The 23,273-nt window shown below is 36.5% G+C and overlaps 1 protein-coding gene across 1 annotated transcript in view; it reads right to left on the reverse strand.

The window, feature by feature from the left end:
- The window catches only part of ADAM10 (ADAM metallopeptidase domain 10), a 46,235-nt gene that overhangs the window by 15,479 nt on the left and 7,483 nt on the right, over nt 1-23,273 (reverse strand). The window contains exons 2-5 of the mRNA XM_030498290.1: nt 22,240-22,390; nt 10,479-10,597; nt 8,288-8,446; nt 1,098-1,201 (exon numbers count right to left, since the gene is read on the reverse strand). Coding sequence (XP_030354150.1) covers nt 1,098-1,201; nt 8,288-8,446; nt 10,479-10,597; nt 22,240-22,390 — 533 coding nt within the window. The remainder of the gene's footprint in view (nt 1-1,097; nt 1,202-8,287; nt 8,447-10,478; nt 10,598-22,239; nt 22,391-23,273) is intronic.

The raw sequence follows: 23,273 nt of genomic DNA on the forward strand, positions 1-23,273 counted from the left end.
CGATGAACTGTTTGTACATTAGAAAAAAAACACACCACTGTGGGACTTAAATGCACCCTCCCTAACAGAAGGTATTTCACATTGTAGTTACCTTAGTTGGCTACTTCAGCAAACACAAATATTTAAGCACTTCAGCAAGAAACAAATGGTAAATGAAGTAACATGAAGTTAAAATAATGCTTGTCAGAACAGTATCTGCTAACACATTTGCCTCAAGGTATTCATAGGTTGATGGCCCACTCTCTCCATGAAGTTTTAGAAGTAAATTTTTGGGAAAGCATGTTACTGTTACCAACACCCAGTTCTGTTACAGTGTTGATAATTTAGGAGTCACAATGTAAAGCTTTAAGTTACTGATGCTATTTAACAAGACATATTGCTAGTTTAGTTGGCATATACTTAAGTGACACCACAAAATGATGCCAAAACTTGGAACAGTTTGGAACATAGCAAGAGAAATTCAACTTACTGAGTTATTACTATAGTGTAAAGTGTTGTGGGGAGGGAGGAAGGGGAAACCAGTTTCATGACAAGTAGTGCAAACCTAAAGACAAAAAACCTGCAGGACTCAACCATAGACCACCTACCTCTTATTACTGGCAATCTGTAGCTGCTGTAACCCCTTCAATCTTTCAATATTGCTAGTAAAACCCTCCTGCTCATATCACTTCATTTACCACTGAAAGCACTCAGATATTACAAGTGTTACATTAACATAACTCGAAAAATCTGAAAGTTATTACTCTTTAAAGACCAGTATATTACTTAGAGATCAAGGGATCTTGAAACTCTCCTCAATTGCAATAAAGTATATTCCTCATCTCAAGCTGTATTTCCACATCCATCTAAAGTTCAAATTGTTGAAAAATTTGAAATGATGTAGGATTCATTAAGACTATGAGCTAGCACATATATGCTGCAGAAGCAATGAGAAAAGGAATTTAGAAAAATGTTAATAAGAAACCTCTAGCAATAACTGAAGTACCTCACAATGCTGAGGGATGACAACTGACCACAAGTAAAAGAGACAACATACAAGAAATAGAAAGTTATTGCACTAATTTCTAATCACCATAATCCATTAGCCTATGTTGTACCTCTGTTGTTGGTTCTTCTATACCAGTCATCTGGTACTTCTGCATTCTTTCAAATACTGAATGATCTGCACAGCCTCCTTGTGGACCATATTTATGTGGATATTCTAAAAAGAGGAAGAGCAGGTTGAGTTTTCAAATTCCAAGTACAAGTGCAAAACATGGCTGTATCACTCCAACTTACTCAGTTTGTACCCAGTATTGCTCATGTGGTTTGAGGGAAGCATTCTAAGATTCAAGCTTTATGCAGCTGTTCCTTTCATTAAACATTTCTACCAAGATACATTCTTAGTTTTACAAACAGAACTGACTAGTGCTTCTTAATATTGTTTTCTTATAGATAGCAAAAGAAAATATGAGCAGCAACAACTAGAATAAGAATGAGAGCTATTATTTATACAGCTGTACCAATAAACTTGAACAGCAGCCTTAAAAAAGTGAACTCACAATAGAAAATTATTAGAGATCAAGTATACTACAGACTGCTCAGATAAGAGAAAGGTTCTCTTTATTCAAGTTGACAAACTAAAACTAAGAAACCTTGCTAACGTTCTTAGAAGATTCTATTACTTTATTCATCTCCCACAGAAGTTTTGAAAAGATTTGATATAATGCAACTTAACTACCCATCCGTAAGAACAGAAACTCTGATGATCCTCAGTCTCAAACTCAATTCTACAATTCTAGAAGCACGAGTTTGCTAGCACTTTGACTGACAAGAGAAAATGTACAATTTCCATTCTGGAAAGTAAACAATACCATTAAGGATAAGTGATCGGTGTGTGTATGTATATATTCATGTGTATGTACGAGTATAGTTTTAAAACAGAACTACAGATAACAAAATTTACAGATGTATTTAGAACTCAGGACAAAGTAAAACAAGACTCCACACTGGAGATTCAAATTAGCTCAGTGAGAATACCATACAATTGGCTGCTTACCATCATTCTTTCAGTGCTTGTCAATGCAGTTCCCATTACACATGTAATGTATTTTAGACACATATGGTTAGGTTTTCACTGTTAATACCTATTGGAGATATGTAATCAATCCATACTGGCAGAAGCTTCCTCTGGAGATAAGAAGTACTGAAGTTAAGAGGTCTTGCCCCTTCAGCTTCTCTGCAGACTGGATCCCATTATAAACTGGTGTCCCAGTAAGAGGTAATGAAGTACAGATTATGGGAACCACATATGTAAATACTTAAGGAACTAGTTTCTGTAGGGCAAGCCACAGTCTTACCGTCATCCTGACAGGGTGCAAGTTTTGTCAGAAATGTGTAAACTTTACCAAGGTTTGCTGTTTTGGAGGAGCTGGTGGTGGGTTGGTTTTTGGTTGTTTCTTCTTGTTGTTGTGGTTTGTCAAACACACTTCCCACCCCACACTTCTTTTTAAGAAAGTGTGAGGATCCAGAATCACAGAGTAAATAGAACAGACCAGGGTAGATTTATAAAGCCTAAGACCTGGCACCAAGGACCTGATGTTCACATTATATGCATTTCAGGAGATTTTACCCTGGACTTGCTCTAGTCTGGTTCTGTGGAGTCGAAGCCTCTTAGCAGCTGGAACACAGTAGGTGCACTCTTAAGAGTATGCACTCTGGTACAATCTCATCTGACAGTATGGTTAGCCCTAGCACAGTGCCAGAAGAATAGAGAAAAAGAGGAAAAAAAAAACCCCTTTTACTGGAAGCTACCTCACCCGATTTGGTTAGAAATGTAGTGGAACACTAGCTTTGCTATAACCAATATTAAACAAAATGTACCACTCACTGTTGAAGTCATCCGTACTTTTTGTGATCCTGTTTACTATCACTAGATTGGAGTGAAGAGCAAAGGATTACAAATATGACCCTTCCCTTCACCTCCACCACTTTTTTCCTCCCATCATAGTATTAAATAAAAAATCTACTGTATTTAACTAAAATTCTCATTACCCACTACCAATATCACACCGTCAACCACTTATCTCTGCAACAAAAGTGTGTTACACAAGGGTGGGAGTAATGGACAATTCTGCCTTACCATAAGCAGCCTTCATCTACGTAAACCATCGTAACTTTAAAGCAACTCCTGCAGGTGGTAACTGCGGGAATCCACAGAAATTAACTGGAAACATGGTTGCACAGCGTATTTTACACCGGCAAAAAATGCCATTTTCTGCTATCACCACACTTCACGTTATAATGCGGCATTATGACAACTGACAGAGCAGTACTAGAAATAAATGTTCTCAGTGCATTACACAAAATAAGCAGTCTTTCCTCTGTATCTTGTTTCCCCAAAGAGGTTAGGAAATCCCTTAATACATTTTTAATACTGACTTCCTGCAATTCAAACAAATATTTCTCACTTAAAAAGTAATAACCTAGTAAGAAACATGTTAAGCCAGTTAAAAGTAAAAAGAATATGAAACAGTCTAGAGCAGCAATTGCCAAGGTTTAGCATGTGTTGGGAAAGACATATTCCCCAGGGAGAGATTTGAATCCACCCTGCTAAGCACAGGAGGCAGGTAATATAGTTCACTTTGGAACCATGTCTAGCTACAAAGTTGCATACAAAGCTTTCTTTTGATAAATGCTGCATTATCCCAAACCATGAAGGCATTGTTCCCTCCTCATGTTTTGAGATTTCCTATTTTCATCATCTCCTTCTGCAGTTCCAATTTTAAGTATCTGGAGCTAAGCAGGAACTACATTGTGTCAGATGACTTGGGCAATTTTGACCCACTTCACAGAAGTCTGGTCCATGCTCTTGTGATGCTTTTAAATGCTTTGAGAGGAACAGCCTTCTGCCAGTTTTTTGGGATCAAGAGCTTCTCAGTCTATCCCTACCACAACCCTGTGAATTGATTCAGAGAACACACGTGCCTTTACCATGAAATGACTGCTTACAGTGAATGCAGAGTTGAGAAAAAACTGGACGCCTACTTTCCATCAGACCCCAAACAGAAGATTTTAATTACAGGATCAATAGTCTAACTAGAGAAAAATCCTCAAGCAAAACAAATACTTTATTTTTCTTTTCCCATATTGTCCTGTTTCCCATTTTTTAATTGCAAGTATTGAACATCCTGACAAAATGTTAAAATTGTGAACAATGTAACAAGAACAAACGTAACCCCTCCTGCCTTGATCTTGACATTTTATGCTTTCTGACAATGACATCTTTTTCTAACCAATGGCAGATCATTAATAATTTTATATACAACTACGGATGCTTTTTAAAAGAGGCACTACCTACCACAACCATTCTTGGTCACATGAATAATCTTCTTCTGCTTGTCAGTAAATAGTATGATCTATTAAGCATTTAGGTCAGCTACTTAATGGATACTGGATTTAAGCTTCTAGCGCAAGGGTATAAAAAACTTCCATTAAAAGTGCTGAAAATCCAGTTCTTCAGCCACCGTAGAGATTTGCCCAATTCTAGCAAAATCAATACTGTCAGAACAAAATCTAACTTTAAGCAGATACAAACCCCCCACCTTATTACTGATTGCATTCTAAGCAGTCTGTCACACTGTGCTCCCATGACAACTGCCAAGTGACCTTCATTATTAAACTGACAACCATGATATGAAAAAAAAAAAAAAGCCAAATTCTCACTAATACATAGTTTGCAATGGTCAGTTCATTCGGGAGCTAGGGCTTTGCAAAATTACCCAATACTTTACTTCCTGTTCTCAGTTGTATAGTTCTTTCAAGACCATAAAGGCAATTAAAAGACCACGCTTATTTTCCTGAAGGTCTGAACAGGATTTTCCTGTCTACTGTTGATCTAAGGAAATACAGATTTTGTATTTTACAGTCTGAACTCAGGGATACATTTGAAGCATATATGATTTAAATAATGTAAATAGAGTTCCAATGAAAGCCTAATCCTTAAAAGTTTCCAAAATATTTTAATGAAAATAGCAATTTGCATCTTTCTAGCACTAAATTATAAAACAGCTTGACCAAGACTGACTTAGAAACTAAAAATCATTCAACTTGTGTTTCAAGTCATGAATAGAAGGCTGCCTTCCACTGGTCACCACAGCCACTGTAACAGACAAAAGCTGCCTTATAAAGTTGACAATATAATCCCCACTTACAAAAAACCCCTTTTGTTTAACTACTGAATAAGAACTCATTGAGATGCTAATCGTATGTTGCATTGTGATTTCTGAAAAGCACTAAAAAGCATATTGTTTCAAAAGGCTGAAACATGGCTGACCAAAACATATCCCAAATTAAAGCAAAGATGACTTCTTCCCCCAGTCTCTCCTGACTTAGAAATGTTAGCATGTTTGTTGCTTTTGTCCTGTGTAAGATACTAATGGTTTGACTATTTCACAAAAGTCAGCTTTAGATTAGAGCAATAACAGATTTGCATGCTTGGTTTTTTTTAAAGCTACTGTAAAGCTTAGAGTTTTTTTAGTTATTGTTGGGGTTTTTTGGAGCTGCAGTTCAATGCAAAAATAATTCATGAAAGGAAAAAAAATCAGCCCCAAAAGCACCATTCAGAAAGTGACAGGAGCAGTTATATACTCCAGCTGTTTCAGAGCACAGAAACCCTAGAGACCTCTAGGATACCAATGAAAAAAATTAAACTATACACTCACAATTAAACTATGCACGCACATCGGACTGTGCATGGACAGCAACCACTGGGAGCCTCACATTTCCAAACAGTGCCCCTCAGACCTAGCTCCAGGATGGGCTGTTTCCAGCCACGCTGAGCAGGCTGCAATGGTCACTCACTTGGCAATCTGGAAGCTGTATTGTACCGTTGCTTCCATGTGGCTTCCCCGAACAGCTTAAGAGAATCCCCTCTGATAACCTGATTTTGTTTCTAACTGCTAATTTTGATGCACTAGATTCAAGAGGAAAACCAGTGTAAGCCAACATAGCATCACTTAAACAATTAAAAAATTCATATCCTGCTCCCATTCACTTTAATAAGGCATTAATATGAACCAATTTCATCACTAGTGTCTTCCATCTCTCAAGCGATCCATTTACTCCTCCAACAGAGATCACTTCTACAAAGCAACAACACTAACTTTCATAAAATCAAATTATCCATTTCTTTAAGGTACAGTTCAATTTCTGCCACTAAGAGAATACTTTTAGTCACCCACACAGCATAGGTGACATAAGACAGTCTTCTTGCTTGTCTTAGCCTTTGGAAACTGGACAAATCACTTTACTGCCTTATGTCCTTTTACATCCCTCCTCCTCCTCTTTTCTACAACAGGGTTAATAAAACCCTTTGTAAAGCAGACAGTGACTTATTCACAGAAAGTGCTATGTAAGTGGTAGTCTAGTAGTCCACTACGAAGCAGTGAATTGAATGGTTTGGCGAGACCTACAAGACAGACCAAAGAATTTAGAAGTATGTGCAAATTATTCACGGAAATGTTATAAAAGACATATCGTACAGTTTCAAGTCAGGCTTTTGGGGGAGGGGAGGCGTATTACATTTCCACACTACTCTCCTGTTACAGCAGTAAACCATGTAATACTCCACCAGCAGCTAGCAAGACAAACTGCCATCTCAGACTTCCACCTGCAATGCTCTGTAGAGCCGAAAATTAAATGCATGCTGCAACTTCTCTTTGAGAATCAAAAGCAGTATATGGAACAGGATCCTATTAAGTTACTTTATTCTCAAATATGGGTCTTGTATGCACCAGGAAGATATACATTTAGTCAGTCAGAAAACAAGTGTAGCTCACAATGTACGTAAAATTCAGGAACTGAATTCATTCAGAAGCCCTTTGAAATTCTGCAACTTCTATTTGATTTTGGGTTAGTAATCATATTTACAGAATGGTGTAACAGGAAGGACAAACATATCTGCTAGCTTACAGCAATTTTAACATACTTGAAGACAGCATACATATTGCTACTGAATGTAAAATACAGCTGTATTCCAGCAGCTTTATTCAATTAGAAAAAAGTAAACAATATTTGCTGACTTTTTAGCAGAGAAAGATCATTTCTCTTCACTGCATTCATGCAAGAGTAGTAACCAGAGAGAGTATTATGCAATGACCCTGGGTTTTTCACTGGCTTTCAGCACAGAAGAAGTTATAATATATACAACCAAATCACAAACAGGGATTTCTCTCATCTATCTTATTTTTGACATTTCACAATACAGTCTCATTATGACATACTTTAAAAATGATCACAAGAGTGGTTCAAGTAATTTTAATGACCTAACCCAGGAGTGCTCATCCAATTCCAAATGGGATTTCAAACTCGAGTCTTCTACAATTTGCACAATGGCCTGATGGGACAAGTTTTTAAATGAAGTTATAGTCTAAATTGATCCTTAAGCAAGACCGAAGTCCTACATAAAGTGAGCTTGCAACACACAACTTGTTAGCTTCAATAACCAAAATGTAATCTTAAAGTGACTCTCTGCCAACATCTACTTTGAAGAACTGAAAGTTGGAATCACAAGTTTATTGAAATATATTTTGGGTTCAGCATAAAGTTACTTAAGCATCAAAGAAAACTGATTTATACTACAGCTGAAGACTGATTATACATAAAAAGGCAGGTGGAGTGCAGGAGAACTCTTATGCATCAGTACTGAAGATGTAGAAGTACTCCATGGTACTTTCTCATCCTGCTGGGCATTTCAACTAAAGCTAGACTTCTGGGGCTATACTCTTCAAATTCAAACAGTATTCTCTGTACACTTCCACCAGATACTGTGTAAAATGGGACATACTGGGTGCCAACATACCTTCAAAAAAAGAGATATCTGAAGGCAACTGGGACTATGTATGCAGAGGAAGCTTTTGTTTACCACAAGCACCACCTTCATTAGATGTAAGTAAATGCGTAGTGACTTGAACATCAATTATCCTTTATATTCCAGTTCCCAGGGAAAACACACTCAAGTATAGAGCATTTAAGAATGCATTTTTCAAAAGAAACATGTATCCACTGAGTATAAAATACACTGCTTACATGCTTAAGGATTTCTTAAAATGGCAGAATAAGGAAGACTCACATTGGTTTGCCATAAATCTTTTTCACACCATAACTGTATACGAATCGTGTCAGGACAGCATGATTCACAGTGTCATATGCAGCCAAAGTTTCATTTGATGCTTATAAATGGCTTACAGGTTTTGACATTCAATAAAAAAAAATTATTTTATCTATAGCACAAAATGGATGTACTCACTGATATCATCTTCATGATAAATGACAGAGTGGAACGGTAGAGTTTTGTCCTTAATATATCTCTCTGCTGGCTCAATATAAAAGGTCCCACTGTGCGTTTGGATGAATCCTTCAAATTTTCCATCAATAACAGACCCATGGCTAAAACTTCCCTGCTCACCTGTTAAAGAAAAAAGTGCATTAAGAATTTTTTATATCTTTCTATATAAAGGTATACCTTTTATACCTTTTTATACCTTTCTTTTATACCTGCTTTTAAGCGTTCAGTCTTGTACAAACTTCAAGCATACACACTACCAAAGGCATAAAGCAGTCGATGCTAGAGCACGATACTTGCATCATTACACTGATCATGCACCAGCTCCCAACTCCTAAACACCTATATGAATTACACAGCAGTAAGATTCTGAGTAACAGCAGTAAGACATTCTTGCAGAAGTTTTGTGTCTGAATTTTAAAGACTAAGATTGTTCAACAGTAAGGCATACAGTTATCCCAAAACCATAGTTAGCAAGTTCAATAGCTTCCTAATCAGGTGCATAAGTGACATGTTTAAAAAGCATATAATGAAGAATTCAACTCCGAATTTTAAAGCTGTCACATATAGAGCACATATATCCAAGCCCTGTTCTTCTATATCTGTTCATACAATTATTAAAAATAAAAATAAATCAGAGTACAGGCTTTCAAAGAAAAATTTCCCTATATTCAAGGCATTCATTTTTCTCTTCAAGCGTAACACTCTTAAAACTGTTGCTAGGTTTAAATGTGGGATGGAATGAATTTGTATTTGAAACAGTCACAATCTGGAAAAGTGCAACTGACAAAGCCTAATCACTGACAACTACAACGTGCAGCATCCCCCCAACAAGCCTCTTCCATAAAAAGGATGAAGTATTCCTAAAGGAATGTTTATATACTCCTACCTTCAGAAGGGTTCAGAATCACACTATCAAATTATCAAACCACACTCATTCTTATAATTCCTAATTAACAATTACCAAGAATTTTATAAAGCTCATAGACATGACTGAAATTTGGAAAGAGTATCCTGAAGATACACCATACAACTCTTGAGACAATGCCAAAAAGTAGGAACAGGCTTTGTAGAACACTAATTTTAAGACATTAGTAAGTCATCCCATATTTACTTTAGATTATATTCTATTAGAATGTGCATTAATATTCTGGACTTACAAGCCATGCATCTTTGGGCATTTCAGAGCACTTGGAAAGACTTTTGATCTGAATAGAAATCAAGAACCAACAGCAAAACAGTTTATTTGCTCAACTCTAACTTTGTTCATTATTTTCATGACAAGTGCAAAATTGGGTTGAACGAGAAAGATAATAAAAAGGATTAAAAGAAAATTTAAAGTAAGACCGCTGAGTAGGTACATGTGAATCATTTAATCTCATCCCTCAGCAATAACCAAAGAACCAAAAGCTTTTCTGAAATAATTTCACAAACACACAAACAAAAGACCCCCCACACCTTAGAAGCCCTCTGACCTACTTCACTGGTAAGTTAGTCTACACAGATTCATATAAAGTGCTAAGCCTGTATACTTCGTTCCCCATTTTAAAAAAGCCATTTCAAGACTTTAGGACATTACTAACAGAGATCTTCAGGAAGCAGTTATGTTCCTTTCAGACCCAGACTGTATGAAGAGGGACAAAGTCTTCATCCTTCTCTTTTCATTTGCTTTTAATTCCTTAATTCTCCGTCCTTTCTAATAAATTTTATCTTTGTATTTGTATTTACTGAAATTAGGTATATTATGCTTAATGATGGTGGCTCCATATTCCTTAAATTCCTTCAAACTAAGAACAGTACTTAATTTTTTAAATGCATATATATTCTTTTTTGTTTTATAATGCAGACTTCTACAAAGATTATGTTCATAAACACAGCTGAACTTCAAGTTCTATGGACATGAAAATTATTAGTAAAATACTCATTTGTTAAGTGTGACATGAGAATAAAAGCAGATAGAGTTTAAATTCATTTAGATGCAAGTTTAATAATAATTATTTAAGGTTTAATAGTATTTAAAGTTTAATAATACAGATTAAAGTTTAATAGTACAGATAACCCTAATCATACAGATATTAATTTTCTGCATGTACTATTAAAAAGCCTCCTATTTAAAATGCCTGCACTTTAACCCATTTTAAAGCATTGTACTTACCATAAATGTGTCCAGTGTAAATATGGGAGGTATCGTAATCAATTACTTGGTTTGATATTTGTACTTTAAAGTCATCACTAAAAAGAGATGTATCTCTCTTCATTCGAAGGTTGAAGTGTCTAAAGCGAATAAAACAAGACGGTAAGTTAGCTTTGAGCTTCAATTACAAAAGCACTAAGCAAAGTACTTCTAACCAAGATTCTCATGCAAATTTGCACCCTGTAAAATTTATCTATAGAAAATGTTTACACTGTATGAGAATTAGACCATAACCTAGAAGGATTTTCTTAAGCAAGATTATTTAGATGCTTTTGATACAAGTAGCTAAATTTACAAAATTTAACCCCGAAAAAAGGGTTAGACTTAAATGCATAAATCTAAAATGTTGACTATGACTATATACTTGTTCCCATTCCTCCAGAAGACACAGAAGCTTAGGGGAAAAAGCAACTATCTTATTTTACAGCACTGTGGAGCAGAAGAGAAAAACAACTATCGGCTTATTTTACTTTCATTGCCAACATTTAAGTAGTGTAAATGAAATGTAGGTGGGCTAATAACCATTTCAATTGAAACTCCAAAAAATAAGATGGGCAACAACATTTAATACAAAAATACTTACACTGGTACTTACATGCACAACTGTGTAATGACTTCACTCACTGAATGATCTTGCTCAAATTACAATACTTCATTCTTTGATGCAAACCCTACTGCTATCTTTACATGAAACATACCACATTTTCTTTGCGCAAAACCAAAAGTTTGATTCAGTGAAGTCAAGCAACGTAACTGAAGTGTTTAAAATGCCTGTCATTATGTGAATTCATACCTGTGACCACCATTAGCTTGCTTCAGAATTTCATTTGGTATTCTCTTAAATTTTGTATAAAACATTGTGCAAATACAGATCAGTGAAGCTGTTGAAACTTCAGTCATTCCAATTTTACTCTTGATTTTCTTCCTATACTTTCCTCTTTCTGCACTATCATGAAATTGAAGGAATATTATAGTTATGTCACCAATTTACTACACAGAAAGTAACTCTGTAAGTTGACTACATCTGTGTCAGTCTTCATCTATAAAAATTGTGACCGGATTCTCAGCATACACACTACACTAACGACAGAGCTGACTTTCCACAGTGAAAGCTAGTATCCATTTGTGTTAACAGCAAAATAACCAAAACAATTAAGTGCCACAGTATAAAGTTGATTAAATCTAACTCCTTTTTAGTACAGCTGAAGCATATACAAAATAGATCTTCTGTCTTCACTTGCACATTAAATAATATAACACTACATTATAAGTACAACTATACATTAAGATGCGGAATTCAAGATCAAAGAAAAAAGCCAAGCCTACACTTAAAACCTGATATGGGCTCTAGTGACTCATGTTGACGAGTAATGCAAACAGTATTTCACAAACTATCATTATTTATTATTGTTGCCACTGTTAATAAAGCTTCAAAGCAAGTATTCTCCTCTGGTGATGCGTTATCTACAACGAGGTTATGAAATTCTGCGATGTGGCTGGTAAATGGGGAAGGTTAAATTTCAGCAATTCCCTGTGACTCTAGGGCTTTGTGCCAAGCCGACCAGTGTTTGCATTGTAGTTTCAGTATGGATGTATGAGAGCAGATTCTCCCATTAAAAAGGAAGAAACAGTTCACTACAGGTGTGCTTGAGTATTTGAGCCACTGAAGAACACACCAGCTCACAGCAGCTATTCACACCCAGCTAGGAAGGCATGGTTTATAACAGACAGCAAATATTTATAATATCACATATAAGTAAAAAGTAAGTATTCTTTTTAAGTTAATCTCTTTATGTGCTTTGTAAATCTGCCTTTTGGCAACATATAGGTTCATGATCATGATGAGATAACATGAACAATCAACCCAGAACAACATCATTGGACAGAACGCTACAGTATTATGCAATACATTTTCTGAGAGGCAGGGACAGGTAGGGGAGAAGTCCTTTAAGCCACCTGCTGTGGGCCTTTTGGGCAGAAGTTAGAAACGAACAAGCAGGAAAAAAAGTTAAGTCCAGCACTGATAGGAATTTGAAGAACTTCAAGTACTCCAAAAAGCTCCACTCACTTTGGTTGTAATAGTTCAAGGTGTTAGAGATTTGAACTTCACTTTAGCTTGAGTCTTTCTGTGACAGAGTTCTCCAGAATGAAGAGATCACACTCTCTTCAAGTGCATCTAAACTGAAGTTAAATGACAAGAGCTCTCCTCCGTTCTCTAATTGTTGACAGAAGACTTCTTACCATAAGTCTGTCATTTTGTCTGTGATAAATGGGAGTATCTACTAATCCCAGCAAAAGCACCTATTAGGGCTAAAATTACTTTTTCCTGGTGAAAAAAAAGCAGGTTTTCTGAGAAAGAAAAACAAAGCACCAAACAAACAAACCCCAAACAAACAAACAAACAAACAAAACAAACCCCACACCCAAAACAAACCAAAAAAACCCCCCAAAAACCAACCAACCAACAAAAAACTCCCACCACAAAAAGAAAAAACAAACCAAAACACTCCACCACCAAACCTCAACTCGCTTTTCTCTCAGAAGTATGGTTATTCCTTCTGGGTGGGATTCCCTTCATCAATATTACCCTATCTACCACTTCAAAATCGACAGTTAGAAGTTGTATATACCAAATAAAGAGTTTCACTAGTTTTAAAAATAAGAAGCCTCTATTTCTAATTCTTTAATTTTTTTTCCTTCTTCTTACTTCCCGCATTGGTACATAACTCACGCGACAAATTCTAACCGATGCTGTTAATTATATATTAAAACAAGTAGCTCATTTTGCAGGATTAGAGAACTATTTCAAATACAAAAAAATACAGCTGTGTTTCACAGAAACAAGTCTCTGACCATTTATTTCTCAATTTAGTTAAACTATTAGATAACCTGATCATCTCACAGCTATTTTTAAACGGGTCTTTTCCTATTCATAAAAACATGCTTGATGGGAACAGGATGATGTCTGAACTGTTCACCCTTTTAATAACAAAAAGTGAAGTGACAAATCTTTCTTTAGCTCTCCCCCACCACAAATGGGAGGGGAAAAGAGAGGCAACTTGGGGAACAAGCATATATTCTCTACTTCCAAGAATTAATAATTTAACAAATCACCAAACTTTAAGCAATGGCAAATTTAAAACCCCTATGTATTGCATAAAACCTACAGCCATAAAACCAGAATTTACTTTCTCAATATGGAGAGACATCTTGATGTACTACTTACAAATGTCAATGAAATTAACTGCACTAAAAAGATGCCAGTTTATAGGTGGGGAGACTCAAACCTGTAATGACTGGTTCAAACAAATGGAGAGTTGGCAGGGACCTCCCCCCGATCCAGTTCAACACTCTAATTTCTCAGTAAGAAACCTCCAAAGACCCTACAAAAATCCATTTCAGTATCTCACCCAATATATAAGTTTTCCTAACATTTACTCTGAATTTCTTCAAAGCTAGTATTTCTTCCCCTTTCTTGAAATAAATATTATCTAGTAGCTATCCTTCTTAAAATGATGTAAAAGAGAATGCATCTCACGTTTCTTTCCTGGCTTCAATCCAGTAACTCTATGAATCTTTTAAGGGCAGGAGTCTCCAGAGAAGTTCAACAAATTTTTCTATATCATTCCTGAATATAGTTTCTAAAACTAGCCACAATGGAAAAAATAAGGCTTCAAATAAGACTTTTGGCAATTACCATTTCTACCACATGCATCAATTTCTCTATACCAGCACCAATGTAAACCAAGCTATTCCCTAGCCTAGCTACACACCAGGCAGAAGATTAACTATTTCTAGAAAAAGAATGTTTCTTTTATTTACACATTCACTACGTTGCATAAGGCATTTCCCAGACTTAGTGGTCTCTAGAATAGAATTAAATCAATTAAGACCAAGTTTTGACCTTGCTTATTTGTTACTGCTTCTGTCTTAGACTTACCTGAAAACTGACGTGGTAACGGACCACTATTTAATTACTGTATGGTAGCTCATTTGGTTGAAGGCAGAATTTTTACTAGAACTGTTTACACTGTTATATACAATCTGTTCTGATTATAAACTACATCTTATTCATTAATGGCAGTACCCTAAAGACTACCAAGAGAGGGATTTTGATTTCACTTTACCTTACTTCAGGGAGACTATGTCAGATTTCCAAGTATGTACCATAGCAATTCAGTGATAATTAAAGAAAAAGAGTTGAGAGCACCAGATTAGCTGAAATCCAGTAGTTTCCCTTGGGCTTGAGTTACAGCAATCCCATGCTCTAATCACAGAGCAAGTACTTTAGGAAAATGAAAAAAAAAAAAAGCAAGCTGTGTGTATATATACTGACAGCACTTGGTAAAATGAACATAAAGGTGTACATGTAAGAGTTAACGCTTGATCTATTATTCTTTTGACTTACCTTTTAAGATCAGTTATTTTGCCATGATGGAATGTCCAATATAGTGGGACACTGATGGCAAGTCTGCAGACTTTTCGAAAACTGGCAGAAAGAGCTATTACCAGTGGAACACAAAAGGGCACTCTTGGTGCTTTCCCTTTCCTACCTTTCCTCAGTCAAACTGCTGTAACCAGTGGCAGGCTGAGCAGGCAGAAGCACTCAGTGACCCGAGGAGATTTAAAGAAAGGAAAGGAGGTGGAAGAGTTACTCCACAGCTGGAAGAAGTGGCTGGAAAAGGGAACAAAAAGTGATGGGTTGGCAGCAGCATGGAAGGTGACTCCAGCATAAGGAGAATCCATTTAGGTTCATACTTTTTTCTTCTCAGTAGGAACCAGAAAAATCTTTGCAGCAGTGCCTCCATGAGCCTCCTCACAAGTCAGGATCTAGAAGATACTACTCTGCTTGAGGTGCAGGTCTTTTATCCTTACTTTTCCCATTTAAGAAGTCAAAGACTCTTCCCTGAAAAATGGAAGGGGGTCTATAAATGGAAGGAGAGAATAATTTGAGCGCTTCTTCCTACTGCTTCCACATGAGGCATCAAAACGTAAACTCATTTCTCACAGACTGTCAGACTCACTCCAACCCTGAACTATATTAAATAGAAGACAGCTTCACAACTTCATGGTGGGTCTAAACTACTCAAGCTAAGTTACAGAACTATCACGCTTCTGGACATTATTATTTATTACACTGTTTTCACTTACTATTAAACCCACACAACATATTCCATCATCGTTTAACTCCCATGGTCAATTCCCATGGTCCTACTACTGACACTAAAGAAAACATATTTTTGAAACAGAACACAATAGGGTCTCCAGGTTTATCACTCTATTACCCACCTGGATGCAGTTACAGGGTATCATCATCTAGAAGTATTTATCTAAAAACCAATCTCTACAGCACTGCAACGGTCAGCAATCCCAGATAGAATGTTTGCAGCTTACATTTGTTTTCCATCCAAACCTCTAGGGTGGCACTTGTGATTGTTCAGAGATTTCTTTCCTGACCTTCACAAGTCAGACTTGCTAAGCTTGTTATTCTAGGAAACAGCTGAGGACCCAGTCTTCATCCTAAACAATTTGCCACTGATTATTCTTGATATACATAGCTGCAAACATGTACGCTATCTCAGACAACAGAAACCATCCAAGTAGGATTACAAGTAGCTACATGTTGGCTAATTTACCTTCTAGTAAAGTCATTCAAGTATTTCTGTCCTGAAGAGTATGATGCAGAGATTTTAAGAGCACAAGAGTTTTGACCCAAGATTGATATTTCCCCCCCCTTTCAGTAAAACTTTTTTGGGAAGCTAAGTGCAGATTCTGTCATTTCATTTCCCATTTATCTAAAATAACCTTACCAGTTGTATTTACATAAAGTTGAATATTTATACGCAGTGCAATGTTCTGACATAATGAAAAAACCATGAGATAAAATACTGGGTAAAGATGTACTAGAGTAAAATCAGAAGGTACCAAAGCTAATACATGAGTTCAAACTTAGCAGTTTAGAAAGAAGGTTTCTTAGTGAAACAAAGATATAGCAAGAAATCTGCTAGCTGATAATATGAGCACTTATGAAGCACATAGCTTAAATACTTCCATTTAAATCCACTGCTTTTCATTTTAAGAACATGGCTATGCCTACTGAAGTTGGTTGGCCAAGGAGCAAAGTTCTAAAGCATAAACACCAATTTTAGGAGTACGGTTGGGAAACCCTGTGTCTCAGCTGGGCAGTCTCCCTAGTCCACTGCACCAGGCATCTCCTAGACAAAAACCAAGTGAAACTCTAAATGCCTTTTTTCTCCCAAGAGCTACACATACTTCAACTCACTGTATTTAAACCAAAATGCGAGACATTTAACCCACAGATCCAGTCTCCAAAATATTGTTTAGATTCAGCTCATTTAAAAATGAGTAAGAACTCAGGTCCCTGTTTGCTTGTTTATTTACAAACAGGTATAGAAAGTGAGATCTGATTTACTGGTCTCTTGCCTGGCTAGTTTTTTGTGCTGGTATGTAACTTAAAAGGTACAATAGGTAGAGGATGATCGAAGAATGGTCACAGAGTACTGAGTAAAGCTGAAAAAAACTACAGTGAGAACTAAACGGATTTCTAATTTTTTTCTTTTTAAATCCCAGACAGCCCAAAATGAGTTGCAGTAAGCAAATCTTGCAAAAAACTCACTTAGTAAAACTCATGGAAATAATTCACAGAAGGTTCACAGAAGCCAACCAGTCAGTCCTATTTGATGAGCACTAAATCAACCTATCTAAGAAGTTAATCTGTTTAAGAGCGTGTTTAAGTGCACATGGAACTGAAAAACAGACACAACTTTCAGATTACTCCAGTAACAGTCAATCTGCTTTATGTTCCGACAGGCTCACAGAACATAGAAGACAAAGCCACTTCATGAATTGCGTACTATGTTTTATGCACAATTACAAAAGTACTTAAAAATAAATGCCATAAAAAGAACATCTAGCGTTCAGTAAAAAACAGAAGGTGACAATAAAGTCTTCTTTAATCCAAGCTCAGCTACTTCAGTCCATCTCAGCATGCTCAGAATGTCACCTTTGAAATTCAACGTATCAAATATGATATCTGTACAGGTAGCCTCTTTGCTTATCTATTCAAATAGAGTCAATGACTATTGAAGGCAATACAAAGGGTTACAAAGAACCAAGAATAAAAAAATCCTCATACTAAAGAACTCTGAAATTTTGTGGTCCACTCCTGCCACCCAAAACTGTACCAGAAAGCTCAAATAATGTATGACTGGTAGCTGTTCAAAATAATTATGAAAAAAGGCATCTTCACAGAAAACCAATATTAAAGCAAACCAGCAAACACTGCTTCACAAAAATGCTTTGCCAAGTGGTACAGTGAGCACGGATTAGGACCCTATGCCACACAATTTCACAGTACGCAAGCTCTCCCTGTTATAAAAGCTCATCTGCTCAAGGCAAAACATTGTAAAAGGAAGCAGAATATTTAAGAGCCAATTATTTACTGAACTTTATTCCACACTGGGTGCCAGTGAAAGCATTTTTACCTAGTAGCTGAATCCCATTGTCACTCTGCAACATATTATAGCTTTACACAGTGCTTTAGTAATAAAGACATTGTCAAAAATTTGTTCATTAACTACAGGGGGAAAAAGGTTACATGCAGTACCCTACCAGTAGCAGTAGTGAGACTGATGCAGCTTTCTCCAGCTGCTTATTGACCAAACACTACTTTCGGCACTTTGACATAACCAGGCAAAAAACCTCAAGTGGAAGCTTGCCTTATAGCACCTTCCTGACTCCTGGCACACAGCGTCCTTTTTGAAAGCACTGACAGACACTTTAGCTGTCAAGCTATTTGAAGCAATAATGACCAAATGTTGGTGCCCACTGGACTTGCCACATGCACACTATTAGCCTTTTTATACAGAACCAGGCAGATGAGAACTCTTTTCTCCTTTCCTCCCCATACAAACCCAAGAAAGATAGGGTAGCAAGATTTTTTTTAAACTCCTTCCTCTACAGAAACCACCTATTGTTGTATTTCTAAAGTTCCAGAGCAGAGCTGGATGCCTGCTTTTTTGAATACATAGGGATATGTCCTTGTAGTGTTTCAGAAGAGCAGGCAAGGACATTCTGGTGAATAAGGAAACACAGAAGGAAAACCTCTAATGGTCATCAAGGATTACTACAAACAATCAGTATCACTGATTTTTTAACACAGTGCAAGCAAAGCTTGCATTTCATCATTAGTTAGAAGGTATTCAAGTTCCTGACTATCGTAACTCAAACCTCTACAAGATTTTATGCAGACTGATCTGAAAACATAATAGTCCATTACTTTCTTCTACCATGCTCCAAAATGTAAGTACTTTTGAGTCCAACATTTTCATTAGTGAAGCTTATATTTTTAAACTATTTCAGATTTTCTAGAACAACCTAGCAATATTCAGCAAGCGCATGTTTTAATATTCAGAAGCATAACCATATGAAAAGTCTTTTCTTTTGTATGATTCACAAAGAAGCAATGTTCCAAGCATTTCCAGTGACAGGTCTCCTGTTACAAGCATCATGTATAGAACACACATTCCAACAAACATGTCTGAACTTAAAAAATTACAGTACTAAAAAAAGTTTATGTAAAAATCTAAGGAAAACTGTAGCAAAGTTGCAAAACATCTGAAAGGAGTTCTTGACGTATCTTTAATTTAGTAATAAGCAGGTATTATCATGTGTTTAAGTACCACTTGAAAATTCAACTCCTCACTCTAGTTTCATGGGCAACTTTCCCAAGTGAGAGTCATCAACTAATCGAGGAGAAAGAGTGGAAGTGGGTGTGGATGGGTGATTAAGAGGCCAAATCAAGAAAAAAATTAGAAAGCATAAGTTACTAGGAACATGTTAAGTAAAAAGTTAAGTTAATTAATGTACTAAAAGTTAACTCTAAGTTATACAGTTAAACGCTACATAGATGTAGTTCCTTTATTCTTCTGCATGCATCGGGGTCTCAGGAATACAGTTTTAAATTAACCCACACTAAACCACTATATAAACTGGCAGGTGGAAGAGATATGATACATAACCAAGTTTTAAAACTTCACATCCTTTCCAGCTTGAAGCATTTTACAAATGAGCACATTTTGCACCACTGGTGAAGCAGTAAAGTCAACTCATCTAAACTACACAGTTTATGATTCAAAAGAATTAATAGGTATCCATAGCTTAGTTTTAGTAATTTCAATGTCCCATTAAGCTAGTATTTCAGCATTGAATAGAGGCTGATTTGGTTTAGTTCATTACATCTGCCATAACAAGTTGTATTTTAAACAACTGAAGGTCTGAAAAAAATTTCCAATGAAGTTAAGGAGACACAGGTTGGACAGCTGTATGCCAACACACCTCTGCACCCGGGCAAAGCCTTACCTAACCATTTGCTATAAGGCCATTCAAAAAAATCAGGTTTAAGTTTTCAAGATCTCAAACCTCACACTGACTGAACGCCTCTAAGTTTCATCACATGTATTTAAATACGACACTAAGTCTGTGGGCTAAATATAAATGGTTTAAGTATCTTGCAAAAGCTTTATTTTCTACCTTAGCACAAAGTTATTAGAAAATTTGATAGAAAGGTTTTACTGTTGTCATTCACAGTGATGAGATAAATCACTTACAAGTAGTTATTCACAATAAACTAGCAGTAACTACAAAAAGGCAATTCTATTTATAATACAATTCACAATAATACACACCTTCAAAGCTACTTTACACAGACTGTATGAAGTAAAACACAATTCACTTCACCCTTTCTAATTCATATTCAAGGAAAAATGAAAATATTTTGTAAGAACACACTCAGACTGATCAACAGAAATCTGTGGACTAAATTTACAGCCTGTCAACTATCCCTCTTTGGCAGGAAGCATTACATGTCTCACAGGAAACTACCAAAATCTTAAATTATGGACTGGTTTGACCTTATAGTAAGTTTCCATTCAGCCTCCTCAGTTAATGATGGATTTGTGCCTCAAAGCATAGGGATTTAGAATCAATTCCACATATAAACACCAACACTCTCCTTCATGAGTAATAGTAGCTGTTATAAAAATCTTTATAAACGTTTTTGTCTAAAGTCTGGTGTGACTAAGATCCATGAAGTAAGAGAGGAAGTAATTTTAAGACCTCATTATCATAGATACAGTTAACAGTTCTACACTGTAAGGATTTTCAGCCCACATTATTAACACAGCTTAGCCTGTACACTCCAAGAGCTCTGTTTTACAAGAGTATTATGGGATCTTCACCAATGACAAGATGAACCTGCTCGAGCGGACTGAAATATGGACTGCTCCCCAAAAGCATGGCCTCATCATCCCTCCATCAGCCGATCAAGTCATACTGATTTTTTTTGCCAAATAATTTTCAGCTGGATGAGTTCCCAGATCCTATTCCTTGCATGGTTTTAAGACTACTAGCACTAGCACAAAGATGATGCTGGAAATGCAGTCAGGCCTGTTCCTCTCTGCAGTAGTACACACTTTGGTAAGTCTAAATTAAGCATCAGCCTGCAGCTTAAGAGTGGCAGCATTAGACTGCAAAGACGAGAAATTGCCTGTGAAGCTACAGCAGATTCAGTGGCAATATTACTCTTCTTTAAATAATAGGATTCCCTGGACTAAAGAAGACAACCAAAAATGTGGTGTTAAGGACAGGATTTCAAATTCAGAATTTAGGTTGCAGTTCTAGAGCAGTTGCAAATACAACCCTAATGCTAACCTTTCGGGAGTATTCACTGAAATTCAGTCACTACACGGTATACCTCCAGTAGCAACACTGCATTCCCTGAAAAAATTACAGGCCAGCACAGCAGCAGAACACTTACTCATAAAACAATATTCAAAACAGGTTCAGGAAACCTGCTTTTACCTTTGCTCTGTCAAATTTACTATGTTTCTACATACAGCTAGCAATTTATCAAGTTCTAATTACTTACATTGTAACTGAAATAATTAGAAAAGCAATGGCTTTTCTAATATCTAATGTATTCCTAAAATACATTAACACAGAAATGCTGCAAAGGAGAGAGTCAAAGAAACAATGATATAGATACAAATAGTTTAACTTTCTTCCTGCTTCTCCTCAGTTATACACAAAGCAGAGAATTCTGAAGTACACAGATCCTAAGTGAAGCCTACAAATTACACCTCAGCTGCTCACACCAAATATCTAATGTGTTACCATCACACATTAAATGAAAGGCAAAACAAGTCTTGCAGCAGGAATGATGTTTTCCCCACATCAAATAATTGCCAAATTCCACAACAGCACAGCAAGCAGATGACACCATTGCACATGAAACAGAACACTTTTCTGGCATATTTTGTAGTTTCAAGTGCAGTTTGAAATTTTACTTTTTCTCAATTAGATCTCCCTCAGGCAGTTTGGCATAATTTTTGTAAAAAATATGCCAAAGCTGCATTATAAACTCAGAATCAACTACCATTCTGTTCCCAGTATGATTCCATTGTTTAAGCTTCAAAGTGCATTAATAGTTACCACCAGTCTGAGTGAGTGATTACAAGCAACAATTTCACACTTATACTGGACATCAGAGCAAATACTTCATAGAAACTGTAAGCACTGCATTTTAGTGCATTCCAGCTAGCACTACTTTTATGGCTGTCTTTCACCACTTCCATTTCACTATAATTTAAACACATGCATGAATAAAGTATTTTAAACAAATACCTTTTGAAATATCACTAACCTTCCATGAGCATGGAAATCTAGGTGCAAGAACTGATCTTCATGTGATACTGCTCTTTTGGCACGCTGGTGTTTTTGGTGTAACAAATCCACATCGTAAGACAATCCTTCATAATGTCTAATGTACTTATTTAGGGGATTTCCATACTGGCCTGAAAAGAAAAAAAAAAAAAGTAATGTTGAGCGTGCCTGAGAAATTCAGTTTACAATCACACCACCAGGTATAGCAGACCTGTGGTGTAAACCAGCAGGTGACTAAGACCCAACTTCCCTATTATACGCATTTTAGCTTTCCTTTTTTCTTCTCTGTACACTTCAAATTTATTCTACCCTGGTCCCACAGACTAAATGCACACTTGCAGTTAGACTGCGTTACGTGGACCTTGGAAGGCGACTCCTACTAAGTTCAATCAAAACTAGTTCATTTACTCCAAAATTAATTCACAGTGCAAACTACATCACTGTAGACAGAAATGCTTGAGAGGTTTCAGAAACGCACTTGTGACACAAACATGAGAAATGAAAGAGCTGAACATCTTTCTTCTAGTTCCCTAAAAGAATTGTACTTTCAGCTTTACTCTGCACTCATGACACCAAAGTATCTGCTCAGAATGTTTATGTTCCACATGCCAAATATCCAGAAAAAATAAAAGCAAATCATGCCACCTAGCAACGTAACATTTTGTATGACAAGGATTGTTCTATCACATGGAGAAGTTTTATTAAAGATGTATCTCCAACGAGGCAGATCCGGTTCAGTCTATTTTGGCTGCTTCCTGCTAAGGTAGTATTTCTCACATTAAGAGTGCATGACAGGAAACGGGGAAAGATTTTGGTCCTCCTATCCTGATAGAGGAAGGGACATGCAGAACTGACCAGAGACACTAACATTTGAGAGCTCTTCAAAGATCTATGACATGCATATGGAGGATCACCATCTCAGCTCTGTATTTACGTTACACAGGAGATACTTTACCAGAATACAGTATTTTTCACTCCAAGTTGCTGGAATTTTCTATAGAAAGCTCCTTGCAC

Source organism: Strigops habroptila, chromosome 9 (assembly GCF_004027225.2).
Source record: "Strigops habroptila isolate Jane chromosome 9, bStrHab1.2.pri, whole genome shotgun sequence".
NCBI classification, from domain to species: domain Eukaryota; kingdom Metazoa; phylum Chordata; class Aves; order Psittaciformes; family Psittacidae; genus Strigops; species Strigops habroptila.